The following is an 18,528-nucleotide window of genomic DNA, read 5'->3' as shown; positions in this document are numbered from 1 at the left end:
TAATTAATTAATTAATTAATTTATTTATTTATTTTTGTTTTTTTCTTTTCTGTTTTTATTAATGTTTTTAAATGTATTTATTTTTTTTATTTGAATTTTTTTATTAATTTTTTATTTTTGGGTTTTTTTCATTTTCTTTTCTTTTTTGTTTTCTTTTTTTTTAATTAAAATTTTTTTTATTTTTTTTATTTTTTTTTATTTTTATTTATTTAATTTTTTTGGGGGGGTTGTTTTCTTTTTTTGTTTTCTTTTTTTTAATTAAAACATTTAATTAATTAAAAAAAAATATATATATATTTTTTCCTTTGAATGAGTGGATACATGATCGCAGAATTATTCTATTCAGATTTAAAATCAGAATAAACCAGCCACTTCGGAATTAAGTTTAATTCTGAATGGCCGTTTTCATTCAGAATTAGGTGTTTACATTATATTTTTTACTGATTTTAAATAGGATTTAATTTTAATTCTGAATTAAAGAGGAATTAAACTTCCCATGTAAACGCACTGAGTGATTGACAGGAGTCCAGACAAACTGGACACGCCCCCTGTGATGTCACTGATGTGGGCGGGAAATCTGAGCCAAAAACTTTATTGAACAAAATTCTGTAGGGTTTTACAATAAAGGGCACATGAAACAAAACAATCAATTATCTACAGATATTCAACATTTGTGGGGGTTGAGAGAAAAAAAAGATACATTTACTGACTTTAGCTATGGGAAGTGTATTAATAACATTTAAGAAACAAAGACATCGTTTGATATAAGCTTTTGGAGACGCATACGGAAAAAAAAAGTCGAATTGTCGAGAAAAAAGTCGAAATTTCGTGAATTAAGTCGGAATTTTGAGAATTAAGTTGAAATACATTTCGACTTTTTTCTTGAAATTGTACTTCGACATTAATCTCAACATTTCGTCTTTTTTCTCGACATTTCGTCTTTTTTCTCGACATTTCCACTTTTTTCTCGAAGTGCATTAGGAAAAAAAGAATCTTCCTCCTCTAAAATATTATTTTTATTTTTGTCCTGCCTGGCCCTGATACTCTTCCGTAGACGCAAAGTACATTTACATTCATTTTTCAAATGTACAATGGAGGGTTTGCTGTTCCTCCATTTGCATTTACGTATGTGATATTTACCTAGTAAAATAACTGTGTGACCATGTTTGACATATTTCCTGGAAGATTATCCATATAAATTCAGATTTGATAGGAGTCAAAAGAGGCTTGTTTTCGGGGGCTATTGGCCATTTGATACATTTACACAATTTATTAGTTATTATTTTGTCAGTTCCAATTTTTTATTTGGCTGGTGAGTTAAAAAATCTAAAAAATATTTGCATTTTAGAACCTTTCCAATAACCTTGTTATTACATTTCTGGTCACGAATTTTGAACTTCCTGCGCATGCTCTGTCCAGGTAAGGTACCTGTGGATGACGTCACATGGGGGCGTGTCCTGGAGCTCCGTGTAAACTCCTGACTGGAGGAAATAAAACCAGTAAAATACCGTCGGAAATCCAAATAAATAATAAAAAATACAAATAGAAGATTTGGAAACGTCAACGGCTGTATGAACGGGAAAACCTTTTATTTATTTATTTATTTATATATACATACATATTATTTATATATACATGAGATCCACTTGTCTGACAGTTTATAACTATTATAAATCTGGGTTCAGTGAGCGAAAAAAAAAAAAAAAAATTCCCTGTCTGGCATGTTCACACTTGGCCAATAAAGCTTATTTTATTTTATTTTATTTTATTTTATTTTATTTTATTTTATTTTATTTTATTTTATTTTATTTTATTTCATTTCATTTCATTTTATTTTATTTTATTTTATTTTATTTTATTTTATTCTATTCTATTCTATTTATTTTATTTTATTTTATTTTATTTTATTTTATTTTATTCTATTCTATTCTATTCTATTCTATTTATTTTATTTTATTTTATTTTATTTTATTTTATTTTATTTTATTTTATTCTATCTTATTTTATTTTATTTTATTCTATTCTATTCTATTCTATTCTATTCTATTCTATTTTATTTTATTTTATTTTATTTTATTTTATTTTATTCTATTTTATTTTATTTTATTTTATTTTATTTTATTTTATTTTATTTTATTTTATTTTATTTTATTTTGTTCTATTCTATTCTATTCTATTCTTTATGAACCGTGTATGTATATATGTGTATATGTGTATATGTGTGTGAATATGTATATTTATATGTGTGTATGTAGATATATAAACGTAGATAAAGAGCAGATGGAGTTAATATAGAGATAGTTTGGTGTAAATAAGTATATTGATATAAATATGTATATTGGCATGTGTGTACAAATATATAGAAATATTCAACTATGTGTATGTATGTATAAGTATGTGTGTGAGTCTAATTATAGTATAGTTAGTTATTATAAATACTTGTTAATAAATGATCAGTGAATGGGGGTAGGATTAAATACGTTTACACTTCTTCCTACTCAGTTTTGCACATGTAAATTAAGATATTAAGTGTTAAAGGATGAAATTCTTTGTATTTTTTTGTTTTGTTTTCTTATCTTCTCTTTTAATTATTGTCTTTTTACATGTACAAAATAAATCAAATCAATCAATCAATCAATCAATCAATCAATCAATCAATAAATCAATCAATCAATCAATCAATCAAAACCGTCTACTGCACAGACTCAACTTTACATCATAATTATGACTTTTTATCTAATAATTTCGACTTTCTATCTCATAATTATGACTTTTTATCTCATAATTTCGACTTTATATGTCATAAATATGACTTATCGTGGGGATATTTTTATATTTAAGGCTAAGATTTCATCTTAAATGGGCTTCCATAGATTTTACTGCAAATACAAAAACAAATCTAAATGATACACGTTATATTTATTCACAACAACAGAAACATCTCAACAAAAACATCAGTACGTTTAGAACTTTTTTGGAGCATCAGGCTGATTTATTTTCATCCGCAGCAGTTTTAACTTTCACTAAAACCTTATTCTGAAAGATATATCTATTTAAATGTGTTTAATTCTATTTCTGAAACCTTTTTTTTTCATGGATGTTTCATAGAGAATGTTCTGTGATCATATGTGTTTGTTTTTTTGCTCAAAATAAGATTTTCTTTTTTTTTATTTTCTCATTGAATTTACAAAAAAACAAGGCACATTATACTACATTCCAAAAGAACATTTTCATCAAAGAACACTGAGCGAACAATGAGTAAAACAAAACAAAGAAGATACACAGCGAAAAGAAAAAAAAAGAATAAACAAAGAAACAAAGAAAAAGAAAGAAAGAACGCGAGTGATCAGTCAGGAATCTGTTTCCAGCCGGGGCATCTTGGAACGTTAACTCGGATTCTCCGACTTTCCGAGTAGAAATCGCACTTCGAGGGGCGTTCCAGTTGAAAATTCCTACTCGGAACTCGGAATTTCCGACTACCGAGGACAAATGGAACGCGGAATTATATATATTATATATTAATATTATATATTAGGGAACAAAGATTCTACTGAAGATGCTGGGCTTTTTGAATCATGCAAGATTTAAATATTTTTTGTAATGAATTATTTCATTTAGATATGCAATAAAGATTGGATTAATTTTCTAAAAGCGACCTTTATGAATAAAACGTTTAGCCAATATAATTAAATTATTAATTCCAAAGTCTATTTTTTTGTCCTCCACTTGTAAACCAAATGTAATGTTAAAAATGTAAACATATTTAAAATTTTTCAAGTAACAAAAAACATATTTGAACCATTTTTCAGACAATAAAATAACTGAAAAAATCTGAAAAATGGTTCAAATATGTTATTTTGTTACTTGAAACATTTTAAATATGTTTATGTAAAATATGTGAAAACATGAGAAAACTTGTTTAAATTCGTTTTCGTCCTCATTTTCCCGTAAATGGACTTATTTTCATAAAGCGTCTTCTCAAAAGAAATGTACGTTTTACGTCTCATTTATTCATTTACAGACGCACTTTTTCCTCTTTTTTATCTTTTCTTCAATTTTTTTCCTCTTTGTTCCTCTTTTTTCATTTTTTTCCTCTTTTCTTTTTCCCCCTCTTTTTTCCCTTTTTTCATCTTTTTCCTATTTTTTTCTCTTTTTTTCCTCTTTTTTCCTCTTTTTTCCTTATTTTCATAAAGTGCCTTTCTACAAAGAAATGTACGTTTTACGTCTCATTGATTCATTTACAGACGCACTTTTTCATATTTTTTCTTTTTTTCCTCCTTTTTTCTTTTTTCTTACTTTTTTTCTCTTTCTTTCCTCTTTTTTCTCTTTTCTTCATCTTTTTTCCTCTTTGTTCCTCTTTTTTCATTTTTTTCCTCTTTTCTTTTTTTCCCTCTTTTCCCTCTTTTTTCCCTTTTTTCATCTTTTTCCTATTTTTCTCCTATTTTTTCCTCTTTTTATCTTTTCTTCCTCTTTTTTCCTCTTTGTTCCTCTTTTTTTTCTATTTTTTTCCTATTTTTTTCCTCTTTTTTCCTTATTTTCATAAAGCATCTTTCTACAAAGAAATGTACGTTTTACGTCTCATTTATTCATTCACACACGCACTAATATACTTGGAAACAGTTAGGACCAAATATAATATATTTTTCAGACAATAAAATAACATTTGAACCATTTGAAACATTTTACAGACGATAAAATAACTGAAAAAATCTGAAAATGGTTCAAATATGTTATTTTGTTACTTGAAAAATGTAAAATATGTTTATGTAAAATATGTTTATGTAAAATATGTTTATGTAAAATATGATAAAACTTGTTTAAACTCGTTTTCGTCCTCATTCTCCGTGGATCAGACCGGGTTCGCAGCGACGCGCTGGACCAATCAGAGCGCGCCAACTGGCCCTCGGCCCGGAAACCGGGCTGCTCCGGCCAATCAGAGGAGGCTGGCTGGGGGTGACGTCACCAGCCGCAGCTGCGGACCAATCAGGGCGTGCGGAGCCGCGGAGCCCGGCGGGATCCTAGCGGGCTCCCGGGTCCTAGCGCGGGTCGTGTGCGGGTCTGATCGGGTCCAGAGCAGAGATGTGGACGCTCGTGGTTCTGGTGGTGTCGGCGGTTCTAGCGCTGGTTCCCGGGCCCGTCCGGGGCCTGAAGGACGGGGAGTGTGAAGGTAGGTGGTGCTGGGGGTGGTGGGGGTGCTGGGGGGACCGGGGGGACCGGGGGGACCGGGGGGACCGGGTAACGGCCCCGGGGAGATTAAAGTTCGGCAGGAGGAAAACATGTTACATGTAGCAGTGAAGTTGGATTGTGATTGGAACTCCAGGTCCTGGACCAGGTCTAAGGAGGACTGGGTCCAGGTCCTAGACTAGACCTGGAACCTAAACTGGGACCTGGGACAGGATCTGGTCTCTCCAGGTCCTGGTTCTGGTCCTCCCTAGACCTGGACCTGGACCTGGGACCTAAACTGGGTCCAGGTCCAGGTCCTGGTTTGGTCCAGGTTCAGGTCTGTATTTGTACGTTTTAACGTATAGAAACGTAATTCTTGCCATTGTGAGAATGAGATGAACCTGCTGGATTTACACTGCAAAAACTTTAAATCTTACCAGGAATATTTGTCTTATTTCTAGTTAAAATGTCTCATTTTTAGTCAGAAAATCTCATTAAACTTAAAACAAGACTTTTACCTGAAAAATAACTTATTTGACAATTTTCACCTGTTTTAAGTAAATTTTCACTTGAAATAAGTAGAAAAATCTGCCAGTGGGACAAGATTTATCTTCTCATTACAAGCAAAAAAATCTTGTTCTACTGGCAGATTTTTCTACTTATTTCAAGTGAAAATCTACTTGAAACAGGTGAAAATTGTTGTTTTTTCCAGTGATTAGTCTAGTTTTAAATGTAACCTAAAACCTAAAAATGCCATTACACCTGACAACACACATCACTTTAAAGGTTAGGTGTTTTTCACACGTGTTTCAATTGACTTTCATTTGTGTCAAGCTAATTTTAAGTTCTAGTTAAGTTTTAAGTTAAAGTCTTTATAAGATTTTGAGTTTTGGCAGTGTTTAAACTAAAACTGTGATTCTGCTGTATTGGAGCACATTTTCTTTTAGTTAAAACTGTAGCGGGGACAGATGTTTAGAGGAACCTATGTATGTACCGGGTTAGAGGGGGAACAAATAGAGCAGGGGTATTCAACTACATTGGGCCGGGGGCCACATCTGCAAAAGGACTGTATGGAGAAGCCGCACAATTTGAAAATTTGGGGGTTTTCAAAATGTATTTTGCACTCAAAGATGAAGACTTATGTAAATATAATACATTTGTATTATACATTTGAATATATCTAGTTTACATATGAATTATGTTTTGTCTCCAGATTTAGTAATTGTGAATGTTAAATATAATATTCAGATAAAGAAATATTATTTTAAATGCAAGTTCATTTTGAAACCATGAATTGTGCAAACTTAATGAAGTTGATATTGACCTACTTTTAATAAAACACGCCATAATGACAAAGCACCACTTTCCACCAAGATTTCCTTATTTGAATATTATATTAAGCATTTCAGTCCATAGTAGCCAGTTTGATGTTATAAATAACCAAAATATTAACCGTAAGCTCCTTTATTAATGACACATCTGTGCATTTTATCAGCAAAACTAAACAATCACGAATTATAGGAGGTTTAGAAGTTCCATCTGAAATGCAAAGTCCTCACTTATTCAAATGAAAAAAATGTCAGGCCAATCCTAGAAGCCTAAGGATGTAAACAAGTCCTCTATACAACGGAGGTTAATAATAATGTGACAAACATTAACACTGTGCAACACTGGCAAAAAATCTGAAGTAAAAAACATCTCTAGCAGAGATTATCATTTACAAACACTTTGCATCGTTAACCAACTAAAAAAAGGCTACCAAGCTTCTTAAACTTAAATGCGATATGCATTCTCTGCACACATTACAAATAAAAATCGCACCTTGTGTGAACGCATTCCTGGCATGTCTGTCTGCCTGTCTGTCTGCATGTGTCTCAAGGCGGCTCGTCAGCCAGCGGTGCAGCGGGCCAACAAAATTACGCAGCGCAGTTGGCACTCTCTCAAAAACAATTTAAATAAAAAGAAAACAGCTCGAGCTCGGAACTGAAGTACAGTAGTGCAAACTAATGTGTGCCATATTGTCCAATGTCCATCACTCATTTACAAAAAAATAAAAAATAAAAATAGATTTACCTGACATGACATTCAATGCGAGAAGTTGCATTTGCGAGACATTGCCAGCTTGTTGAAAACCGGGGAGGTGGGAGGTCAAAGCTGCATGCAGCTGTTCGCTGCTTGATTGTGTCATCACACGCCGTTATTGGCCCGGTTTCCCAGATCAGTTAAGTAGTTCTTAACAGCGAAAGACTTCTTTCAAACCTTCTTAAGGAGCCTGTGAAAGAAAATCGCGTTTCCCAGAGTTGCTCTTAGCTTAAGAATCTCTTTCATTAAGAAGGAAATGAAAGATGCTGCTGACCCAGTCTTTACAACCATCTTAGTGAACAAAGACTCACAGATCCAGCCGCGTCAGGCAAATCAATATCACACCAAGCAATGAGATATTAAAACAATGCACCCCGCACAAATTTAGATCTATTTTATACTTTAGATTTATATTGTTTAGCATTCATTGGTGACAGCGAACACAAAGTGGTTTTTTTGCTATTTTCGGCTGAACATGCGATGCATCACTATTATTAAAAAAAAAAAAAAAAAAAAATTGTTAAAAAAAAAAAGTTTTTTTTTTTTTTTTTCAACAACCCCTTTTTTGAAATATGACCAGGGGCCACATAAAAGCTCCTGGCGGGTCGCATGTGGCCCGCGGGCTGCCAATTGAATATCCCTGATATAGGAGAACGGACCACAAGAATATAGCGTGGATTAAAAATAAAAGTTAAGCACTGAGCATTAAATATAGTCCGAGAGAAATACCTGCTTTGAGCTGCAAAGCACAAGCTCCTTGACTTCCGCTCCGCGACTTAGTGAGTGACGTAATAATCGCGCAACACAACGAATCGATAATGGAATTCGTTGCCAACGCTTTTAATAATTGATTTTTATTGATTTTATCGATTCGTTGTTGCAGCCCTACTGATATCCCGTAAACCATCTACAACAAATGAACAGAAACTTGACAAAATGAATCAATAATTACAGCAAAAGTGACGACGCTCATTAAAACAAGGATAAACTTTATATTGAAATGTTTCATGTATGTTTTTTTGCTTTAAGATAATGATTTACATGTACGGTAAAGTTTAATGGAGGTTTGTCGTGTTATTTTGTTTTCTTTCTTTATGTCTTGTAAATATTCGTACAGTGAATATAAACCAATTTGACAATTCTACGTCACAACGTTTCCTGTTTCCAGGTTTTATTTCATACGACTGATTAGAATTATGTTTCTATTTGGAGCTCCGTCGCCGTTATCAGTGAAATTATTACCACTATTGTCGTTAAAACTTCTACAACCACATTTTTCAATGTTTGGTTCAACATTTATGCTTAAAATAATAATAATTCTGGTTGTAATAGTTTCTGTCTGTCCCAGAAGTTCCAGTTTTTGTTGAAAACGTCAGTTAGTTAGTTTTTTTTACTTGTGTAAAATTATCTCTTTACCAATCCTGAAAAGAAGAAATCAGAGATGAATTTTAGTTTTTACCCTCCGGGGTTTGAAAAACATCGGATTCAGTCCAACTTTCAGCTGTCACTCACCTCACGTCACCATGGAAACCGTCAGCCTCACATTTCAGCTTATTTCACATCGGCCACGGTTACGTGATGTTTTTTAATTCAGGATTAATTATTCCACTGCAAAAACTCAAAATCTTACCAGGAATATTTGTCTTATTTCTAGTTAAAATGTCTCATTTTTAGTCAAAAAATCTCATTACACTTAAAACAAGAGTCATTGCCATAAAAATAACTTTTATTTGACAATTTTCACCTGTTTCAAGTAAATTTTCACTTGAAATATGTAGAAAAATCTGCCAGTGGAACAAGATTGGAACGAGATTTTTCTGAATGAGTGTTTACATGATCTGGAATTATTCTATTCTGATTTAAAATCAGAATAAACCAGCCATTTACTTCGGAATTAAGTTTAATTCAGAATGGCCATTTTCATTCAGAATTAGGTGTTTACATGTTAATTTTTACTCATTTTAAATCAGATTTAACTGAATAAATAATTAATTAATTAATATTTATGCAAATGTAACCCCAAGACAGTATATAGAGCAAAGAAATATAGACAATGTATGCAATTATAACTGAAAACTTTAATGTTTTCATACCTTTAAACATATTTAAAGGCAAAAACAAAGTACAAGTTATTCTCGTGTCCAACAAAACATTCCTTTTTTGGGCAGAAACAAAAAAGTACCAAAAGTTGTAATGGAATGATGAAAAAAAAAAAAAAAATTAAATCGATCTTTAGACATACAAATCGATTTTTAGGAATTAATATGAGAATCGATTTAAAATCGGAGAATCGATTTTTTTCAACACAGGCCTACCTGGTTCCTGACCGTCTGGTTTCTGTTTCAGTCTGCGTGACGTTCCTGGGGAAGTTCTACCAGACGCTGAAGGACGACAACAACTTCAAACCGGCCGACATCGAGAAGGCGCTGGAGCGGAGCTGCAAGGATGCTAAAGGGAAGGAGAACCGCTTCGTAAGTAACGCTAGCTGGACCGCATTTCCCAGCAGCCCCTGGGGCTAGCTCAGGGGTCGGCAACCCGCGGCTCTTTAGCGCCGTCCTAGTGGCTCCTGGAGCTTTTTCAAAAATGTTTGACCCTTTTTTCCTCTTTTTTTCTTCTTCTTTTTTCCTCTTTTTTTTCTTCCTTTTCCTTTCCTTTTTAATCTCGTCATTTCGACTTTTTTCTCAACATTTCGACCTTTTTTTCGAAATTTTGACTTTTTTCTCATCATTTAAACTTTTTTCTCGACATTTCGACTTTTTTCTCAAGATTGTACTTCAACATTAATCTTGACATTTTGACTTTTTTCTCGACATTTCGACTTTTTTCTCGAAGTGCATAATGAAAAAAAATCTCTTCCCCCAGTTCTAACTAATATAGAAACATGCAGCAGGTGTCTCGTCATTCTAATTCTGATACAAGACTTTTCATTTTTTGCAGCTCCAGACATATTAGTTTTTTGTGTTTTTGGTCCAATATGGATCTAAAACATTTTGGGTTGCCGACCGCAGCCCTAGATGGACCAACTTCCCAGCAGCCCTTGGGGCATCCGCGGCAGCAGACACGTGTCCCTCGTTGTTACGATGTTTCTTTAAAAACAACAGTTTGAGACGAACCTTCGCTCCGAGTCGGTGTTTAGTTTTTGTGGCGCCGTGGCAACCGCTAACTACATCCCCTTAGCAACCGCTAACTGCATCCCCGTGGCCAGTGCTTAATTTGTCCATGAAGAGGTCCCGGAACATCGAGAGGGTACCGGGGGGGTGCGTTCCCCCCCGGGCTAAACGTATTCTCCGCTCCTCTGTTTGTGTGAGCACAGAGCATGCACAGCCTCCACCGCTGATTGGCTGTTTCCCGTGCCTGTCTGTGTGTGTAACCAATCAGATGGAGCTGTGGGGACATTAACAATCAGATGGAGCTGTGGGGACATTAACAATCAGATGGAGCTGTGGGGACATTAACAATCAGATGGAGCTGTGGGCGGGACATTAACAATCAGATGGAGCTGTGGGGACATTAACAATCACATGGAGCTGTGGGGACATTAACAATCACATGGAGCTGTGGGGACATTAACAATCACATGGAGCTGTGGGGACATTAACAATCAGATGGAGCTGTGGGGACATTAACAATCAGACGGTTTGTGGGCGGGACATTGCTGGACACAGTGCAGTGACTGCAGGCAGAGATGCGGCTGCATCAACCCCAAAATAACGCAGTTTTAAATTGTACAAACACAATATTGGTATCGTTGGAAAGGGAAAAATGTCCTCTTAATTTTGGGGGGGCTGAGATCAAATTTGGGGGGGCTTCAGCCCGTTTTTTTATTTGTAGTGAGAACATAATCCACAGCAACCAACACAACTCTCTTCTCCCTTCTCTCCTATTGGACGTGCCAAGATGTCGTCACAGCGCGGCACGGTGGAATTAAACAATGTTCAATTCGGGTTGATTGACAGAGGAGGTGCCGGATCCAATCAAATAGGTACCGGATCTTGTTCCGGCAGGATCCGTCACAAATTAAGCCCTGCCCGTGGCAACCGCTAACTGCATGCTAGTGGCAACCGCTAATGCCATCAGCTCCAGATTCTGTCAGTTGTGTCAAACTTTGTGTTTACGGGTTCACGTCAAACTTTACATGTTTCCGGTCCCAACCAGAACCCGTTCCCTCCCTAACCCGGTCCGGTTCTGTTCTGTCTCCAGTGCTACTACATCGGCGGCACCAGCGACGCGGCCACCAAGATCATCAACGAGGTGTCGCGGCCGCTCAGCCACCACGTCCCCGTGGACAAGATCTGTGAGAAGCTGAGGAAGAAGGACGGCCAGATCTGCGAGCTGCGCTACGGTGAGTAGCTGTGCTGGTTCTGGTTCTGGTTCTGGTTCTGGACCTGGTCCTGGACCTGGACCTGGACCTGGACCTGGTCCGCCGGCCTGGTTCCGGCGGGAGACTTGCCACGGTTACATGATGTTTTTTAATTCAGAATTAAAGTATTTTCCTTGGAGTTTACATGGAAACAGTAATTCTGAATGGAGGTTTCCATGGAAACACGTTTGCTGGTCTTTCTCCAATTCCTCTCCAGGTCTGGGGGTTGGGAAGGTTCTGATTGGATAGGGGGGGGACCGGAAGTTAAACTACCGGAAGAACAACAAACTTAGCCGCTACAACTTTGAAAAGATCACCATTCTGATGTTTCCTGTTTCCATCTGTTCTTTTAATGATTTCTATTTATTAAATAAATGTCTCTGCTCTTGACCAGCGTTTACTGCTGCTGCATCTGGAAACTTTGTTAGGAAAACCAGCCCAGTGGAATATAAGATCATGGAGACAGACGGGCGAGTATGGAGGATTTTTAGTGCCAAAATAAAATAAAATAAATACATAAGCAATTAATTAATTAAATGTTTCATTAATTCATTAATTAAAATGGGTATTAAATACCATTAATTAATGTATCATTAATTAATTAAATGTGTCATTAATTAATTAAAATTGGAATGGAATATGTCATTAAAATACAATTTATTTTAATTAAATTTTTTTTTTATTATTTCAGTATTTAATTAATGACACATTTAATTAAGGATTTAGTTGCGTGTGAATCATGAAATCTCAACCCATTTTAATTAATTAATTAATTAAGTATTTATTTATTTAATTTTGGCACTAAAAATCCTCCATAGGCGAGGGAACGAGCAGCACAGAAAGATCAGAATTAATTTAAAGTGGAATACGTGTATACATGATTCACGGGTTCACGTCAAACTTTACGTTTACGTGTTCACGTCAAACTTTTCGTTTACTGTTTCACGTCAAACTTTACGTTTACGTGTTGTTGAGGAATTTATCAAAATCGGTTCAGAAGTCCGCTTTGTGGTATAGTGAGTTTTTATGCAGTAGCCGGCGGTGAGCACATCTACACAGACCAAAGTCTGGTTGAAATGCTGACCCAGAGTGGCTCGACGACAACACATTTATACCGTAAATTCAAGGCGCAAAAGGCGGGGAATACACAAGCCAAGTGACAGACGAAAAGTAATTTACAGTTGGATGTGATCTGTGGCCAAATGTCCCCACCGGGCATTTGGCATGACTGTCATTAAGTTCCAAATCACCCCATAGGGTGTTCTAGTGTTCCAAGTCTGTTTGAGGAAACTTCCAAGGTGTCGTCTCATGCAGGGGGGGGGAGGAAACTGATATTCCACAGTGCTGTTACAATGCCTCATCAATTCAGTTTTTTTTTTGTTTTTTTTTTTTTAGTTACAGTGGAGTACATAATTTTAGTAGAGTGATACATATTTTGCAAGTGAACCTTAAAGTAACCAACGTGTCCTAACTGTTCTTTAAACCAATCAAACAAACTAGTTGTGACAGGTGTATGTAACGTTTTAGCAATATCTTTCAAGTGATCCGTTATTTCTTGGATGGTGGCATTTTGGTCAGGTATAAATATACAACATTCAGTTTTAATCACATCACAAGTTATCTGTCTTGATCCTGTGACAGATGTGAGTGTCTTGGCATGTACAATGCATCTGCTTCTGGGCCTCTGCGGCCTGCGCTGCTCCTCTGCTCCTCTGCTCCTCTGCCAGTCGTGGAATTCTTGGGGTGTTGAAGTTCAGCTACTTCTGGGTTTTCCGGGTCTGCGTTGTTTCTCTCACTGGCTCCGACGGTGGTGAGGACGAGGACCCCCAGGAAGAAGAGGGAACCAGCTGGTTTACGGTGCATGGTGGTGTTGTTGTTTTCTTGCAGTGGGATGCGTGGAACCAGGTTAGACGCCCTTCACACTTGACTCCAGTGTCGGTGGTGCAGGACGTGTTGAGCCTTGGACCAGTGAGGTTTTCTCTGACACAAAGTCTCCGAGTTGGAGGTTATGGTATGGTTTGCCATTAGGAAGAGACTGGACAGCTTTCACTTTTCTGTGGATTGACTGAACGGCAGAGGTTAGAGCAGAATAAAATGATATCATGGATTCATCCATGGCATGGATGTCCATCTTCTTCATATATAGAACTGAATTACTTGGTATAGTCATAGGTCTACCCGTAATCCTTTCATGAGGCGTGAGTTTGTGCTTCCTAATGGGTGTTGACGGGTGTCAACATTGTCCATTTAAGTCCAGTTTAAAAATTCTCTACACATACAAGAACATTTTCATATCCCTCACATTTTGGTATATGAATAAAGTCTATTTGCAGAGCTTCAAAAAAGGTCACGGTCGGGGGAAGTGTTGATAATGTTTGTAATATTTTTTTCATAGGATGCAAATATTGGAGCTTATCAGTCTTTCAACAAGTAAAAGTATAAAAGTACTGGTTTCAAAACTACTTAAAGTATAAAAGTGAAAGTAATGTAAGGGGGAAAAAAGCCATTAAGGCTGAATGCCACCTTAGTATAATACAAATATATTAAAGAACCATATTCGTGCCCTATTGAGCATTAACATGTGTTTCAGAGAGCAGACACGTACAAACCAATAGGGTGTCGGAGTGGTATTATGTTTATACTTCTCATCCAACCACAACCACATTCACTCTATCCGGATGGAGCAATTTAACTGGATAGTTTTTATTAAAGGCCCAAATGAAATTGAGTAACGAGGCTGTTTTTAAAATGTAAGGAGTGAAAAGTACAGATAATTGTGTGAAAATGGAAGGAAGTAAAAGTAAAAACCGTCTGAAAAATAATTACTCCAGTGAAGTATACATAACCAAAATTTCTACTTAAGTAAGGTAATAAGGTATTTGTACTTTGTTACTTGACACTTCTAGTTAAAGATTAGTTGGACATGCTTTCAGAAAAGGCTTATAGACACTATAATTGGCTCACAGACAGATTTCCATGCGTTTACATGATGAAGTTACCGTAGGCAGGAGAGATTATGTGGGCTCACCAGCAGTTTTCATTTGTTTGTGACGTGTGACGTGGGGCCTTTTGTTGATTGGTGTGAATTAATTAATTGGCTGGTTCCTCTGCGCCTCCTCTTTGTGCTCAACCTGCTGTAAACACTTTTGACAAACATTAGTATTTTCATACATTTCAGATTCTTTTTTTTCTGCGTTATCCAGCCCTACCCTTTGTTGAGGGCAATTAGCAAATATATATTTTGCATATACCCTGGAGGAAATCCATCAATCTGATCTCGTGACAGACCACAATTCTCTTTTGCTGTCAACATTGTTTTAGCATAAAGTTCCCTGGGATTATCATCTTTTCCTTGTTTAAGTTTTGTGAGAGGAGTAAAGTCAACCTGTATTACTTCCCTCTGAACTGTTAAGGCAATAAATATTGTGAAAAGGTCTGAGCCTTGCTTTTCAAATCATGTGGCAAAGTTAGTTTAACAGCTGTTTCCTCTAGCCATTTTTGTTTATTTATTTAAAATCTCTTATCATTTAACTGGTTCTCTAATTTCATTTTTGTCTGCGTTGTGTTTTTAAATCCTTGTAGTAGAGCCATCAGCTTTTTTATTTTGATCAGTAAGCGAAGCTATTTGGGATATCTGGCGTCTACTTTCATCCCTCCAAAGAGGGAGTTGAAGTGCTTTAGTTATTTTAACAATATTTAATACTCACTAAGTAACAAATAAAACTAACAAATAAAACTAACAAATAAAACTATCGGTACCATAATTACCATACATGTATTTAAAAGGACCAGTCAACTCTTTCTCTGACTCTCTTACTGAAAAACTTCCCAAAAACGTTCCATTTTTCTTTCTGTAAGATCCCTCCAAAAAAACTTTGAATTACACTTACTTTTACCCGCAAATCACTTGCTAATTCTTCCAACCATCAGTCTACTTCAGAGCATACAAATCATTCCTGTTGGTGTAAGGAGAGCGAGTCAATTCTTACTGAAATGAAATATACCTCAAGTATTTGGGAGAGCGAATCATCCCCACTTATAAAAAAACAGTTCTTCTACATACAGTATATGTCTATTTCTCTGCATATGCTATAAGTCCCACTGGACTATTCTTTTGGTACTCAGACCAACCATGGCGTTCTGGCCATTATTTCCTTAATGTTACCCGAGATATTAAACCTTTTTAGAAGAGCGAGCCAAATTTTAAGGCAGGATAAGCAGAGCATTCTCAAAACACAATCAAATTCAAGTATTATGAAATTGTCAGCATTCCTAAACATCTCTACAATAACCTTCCCAATAACCCCTTGCTCACAATCACACAGCGGACTTACCTAAAATTTCAGAATGACGTCAACCTTTTCTCTGGTACTCCAGTCCACAGAATTTTGACAACAACTCAGCAACAATAATTTGGGATTTTGCAAGTGGATCCCTTACCTTTGGAAAATTTAGATAGAGTCGCTGGTTGTGCCGTTGTTCTGGAAAAGGAGTTCCCATCGAAGGTCTATTGTGATCCGGGTCACGGCACCAAATTGTTGAGGAATAATACAAAATCCAGTTCAGGAATCCACTGTGGGATGAGAGATTTTATTCAGCCGGCGGTGAGCAGACCTACACAGACGCAGTGTCTTGGTTGGTGTGCTGATTTTGTAACAAGGTTTTTATACAAGAAGTTTAACGAACAAAAGGCAGGAATAAACAAGCCAAGTGAGAGACAAAAGTAATTTACAGTCAGATGTGATCTGTGCCAAATTTCATTATCAGACATTTAGCATGACTGTCACTAACTTCTAAATTACCCCTAGGGTGTTCTCGTGATTCATGTCTGTTTGAACCAACTTCCAAGGTGTCGGGATCTGCAGGGGGGGTAGGAAGCTGGGTAGGAAGTTGGAGCTACTTAAAAGGTGTTGAGTCCAGTTCAAAGCCCTGCAGGGGGTAGGAGGCTGGAGCTTCCCGTGACAATTGTGGCTCGACAGTGTTCACGTCAAACTTTGCGTTTACGGGTTCACGTCAAACTTTACGTTTACGGGTTCACGTCAAACTTTACGTTTACGGGTTCACGTCAAACTTTACGTTTACGGGTTCACGTCAAACTTTACGTTTACGGGTTCACGTCAAACTTTACGTTTACGGGTTCACGTCAAACTTTACGTTTACGGGTTCACGTCAAACTTTACGTTTACGGGTTCACGTCAAACTTTGCGTTTACGGGTTCACGTCAAATTTCGTGTGTTTACATTCTATTCTATCCGGTTTTGTAATCGGAATAAACCAGCCACTTATTTCGGAATTAAGTTTAATTGGGGATGGCCATTTTCATTGTGAATTAGGTGTTTACATGGTAATTTGTACTAATTTTAAATGGGATTGAATGTTAGTTCTGAATTAAGAGGAACTAAACTCTGTCCCGTGTCTCCTCAGACAAGCAGCTGGACCTGACGTCGGTGGACCTGAAGAAGCTGAAGGTGAAGGACCTGAAGAAGATCCTGGAGGACTGGGGCGAGTCCTGCAAGGGCTGCGCCGAGAAGTCCGACTTCATCCGCAAGATCACCGAGCTGATGCCCACGTACGCGCCGGCGGCGGCGCGGGCCCGGACGGACCTGTGAGGGGGGACCGGGGGGGGCCCGGGGGTCCTGGTCCGGGGGTCCGGGTCTGGGTCCTGCACCCGGAGAGTTCAGCACATTTTCACGTAAATCACAAATCAGGACGTTTTCTTCCCAGAAGCCTCGGCGTAGAGCTGTCATCACGAAGCCACGCCCACCTGCAGGACCCGGCAGAACCCCCGACCCGGCAGAACCCCCGACCCGGCAGAACCCCCATCTCTCCAGAGACGCTGAGTCGTTAATAAATGTGTCATTGATGCTTTAATGAAACATTTATTAGCAGCTGCTGCCGGTCCAGTCAGCCCCGCCCACCTGGTGGTCCAAGCCCCGCCCACCTGGTCTGGACAAGCCCCGCCCACCTCCCCCCCCGCCTTAGTCTCAGTTTGTCCCGCCTCCTCCGGTGTCCCGCACCGGTTCTGATCCAGGACCTTTATTATTATTATTAATAATGATGATATTTTTGTATTATTATTAATAATTTATTATTATTTATAATAATAAAATTATTATTGTTATTATTCATAATAATATTTTATTATTATTATTATTATTATTATTGTCATTATTGTTGTTGTTGAAGAAACTGTCAGTAAGCCCCGCCCCTCAGTGGCAGAGGAGCCAATGGCTGTTTAGTATCAGTTTGATTCCCGCCCGCGGGGGGGGGGGGGGGGGGCGTGTCCGTTAGCTCGGCGGGAGAAACCGGCGGTTCAGAAGGTCGATTTATTGTCGATTTATCGTCGATGATCTTGGATTAACGAGTCTGGGGCGGCGTGGGTGATTCAGGCTTCTCATCCAGGCGGGTTTTTAGGGGAAGTATTTATTAAAACGTTTACGACTCCTCGTGCGTGTCTGTTTCCTGCTTCTCCTCTGGTGGCGTCACGTGACCGGGGTCACGTGACATGAATCTGATTTCTTTTGTTGTTCCGACTTGTTTTTCTTTTTCATAAAAACCTGAAAAACCAAACCTGTTGTCTCGAGGTTTCTGTGGGCGGGGCCTCATTAAAACTGCAATTCAGGAGTTTATTTCAAATCTGGACGTATTGAATTTCTATTAGTTTGTGATTTTGAAATATTATGTATTTATTTGAATATTATTATTATGTATTTTTTAATCGTCTGTGCATAGACACGTTTTTTTTTCCTTTTTATTGAAATACAAACTGCAAACATACAATCCACCACCAGGGGGAGACACAGTGGAGGGAAATCAGGACACAATGAACTAGAAATACATGAAAAAGAGACACAAACTTAAGCCTTGACGCCTTTGATCGGTGGAGAGTAATGTTCTAATATATTGTTTGACCTCATTTTCCA

The 18,528-nt window shown here is 37.1% G+C and overlaps 1 protein-coding gene across 1 annotated transcript; it reads left to right on the top strand.

The window, feature by feature from the left end:
- The first annotated feature begins 5,010 nt into the window (after positions 1-5,010).
- Positions 5,011-17,254, top strand: manf (mesencephalic astrocyte-derived neurotrophic factor). Its single transcript, XM_061728327.1, has 4 exons — positions 5,011-5,167; positions 9,592-9,716; positions 11,446-11,587; positions 17,030-17,254. Exons 1-4 carry the CDS (start codon positions 5,080-5,082, stop codon positions 17,212-17,214), a joined length of 540 nt encoding a protein of 179 aa, XP_061584311.1. The 5' UTR covers positions 5,011-5,079; the 3' UTR covers positions 17,215-17,254.
- The last annotated feature ends 1,274 nt before the right edge of the window (positions 17,255-18,528 follow it).

The sequence above is a fragment of the Cololabis saira genome, chromosome 8, assembly GCF_033807715.1.
Source record: "Cololabis saira isolate AMF1-May2022 chromosome 8, fColSai1.1, whole genome shotgun sequence".
Taxonomy (NCBI): Eukaryota; Metazoa; Chordata; class Actinopteri; order Beloniformes; family Belonidae; genus Cololabis; species Cololabis saira.
Note: the sequence above shows the minus strand (reverse complement) of the source record. Positions and strands in the feature narration are given on the sequence as shown.

What these genes read in the sequence shown, in the direction of transcription:
- manf (XM_061728327.1), top strand. Translation starts at nt 5,080, where the DNA reads ATGTGGACGCTCGTGGTTCTGGTGGTGTCGGCGGTTCTAGCGCTGGTT. An exon ending in GAAGGACGGGGAGTGTGAAG is followed by an intron (nt 5,168 to 9,591) that starts GTAGGTGGTGCT and finishes TTTCTGTTTCAG; the next exon opens with TCTGCGTGACGTTCCTGGGG. An exon ending in GATCTGCGAGCTGCGCTACG is followed by an intron (nt 11,588 to 17,029) that starts GTGAGTAGCTGT and finishes GTGTCTCCTCAG; the next exon opens with ACAAGCAGCTGGACCTGACG.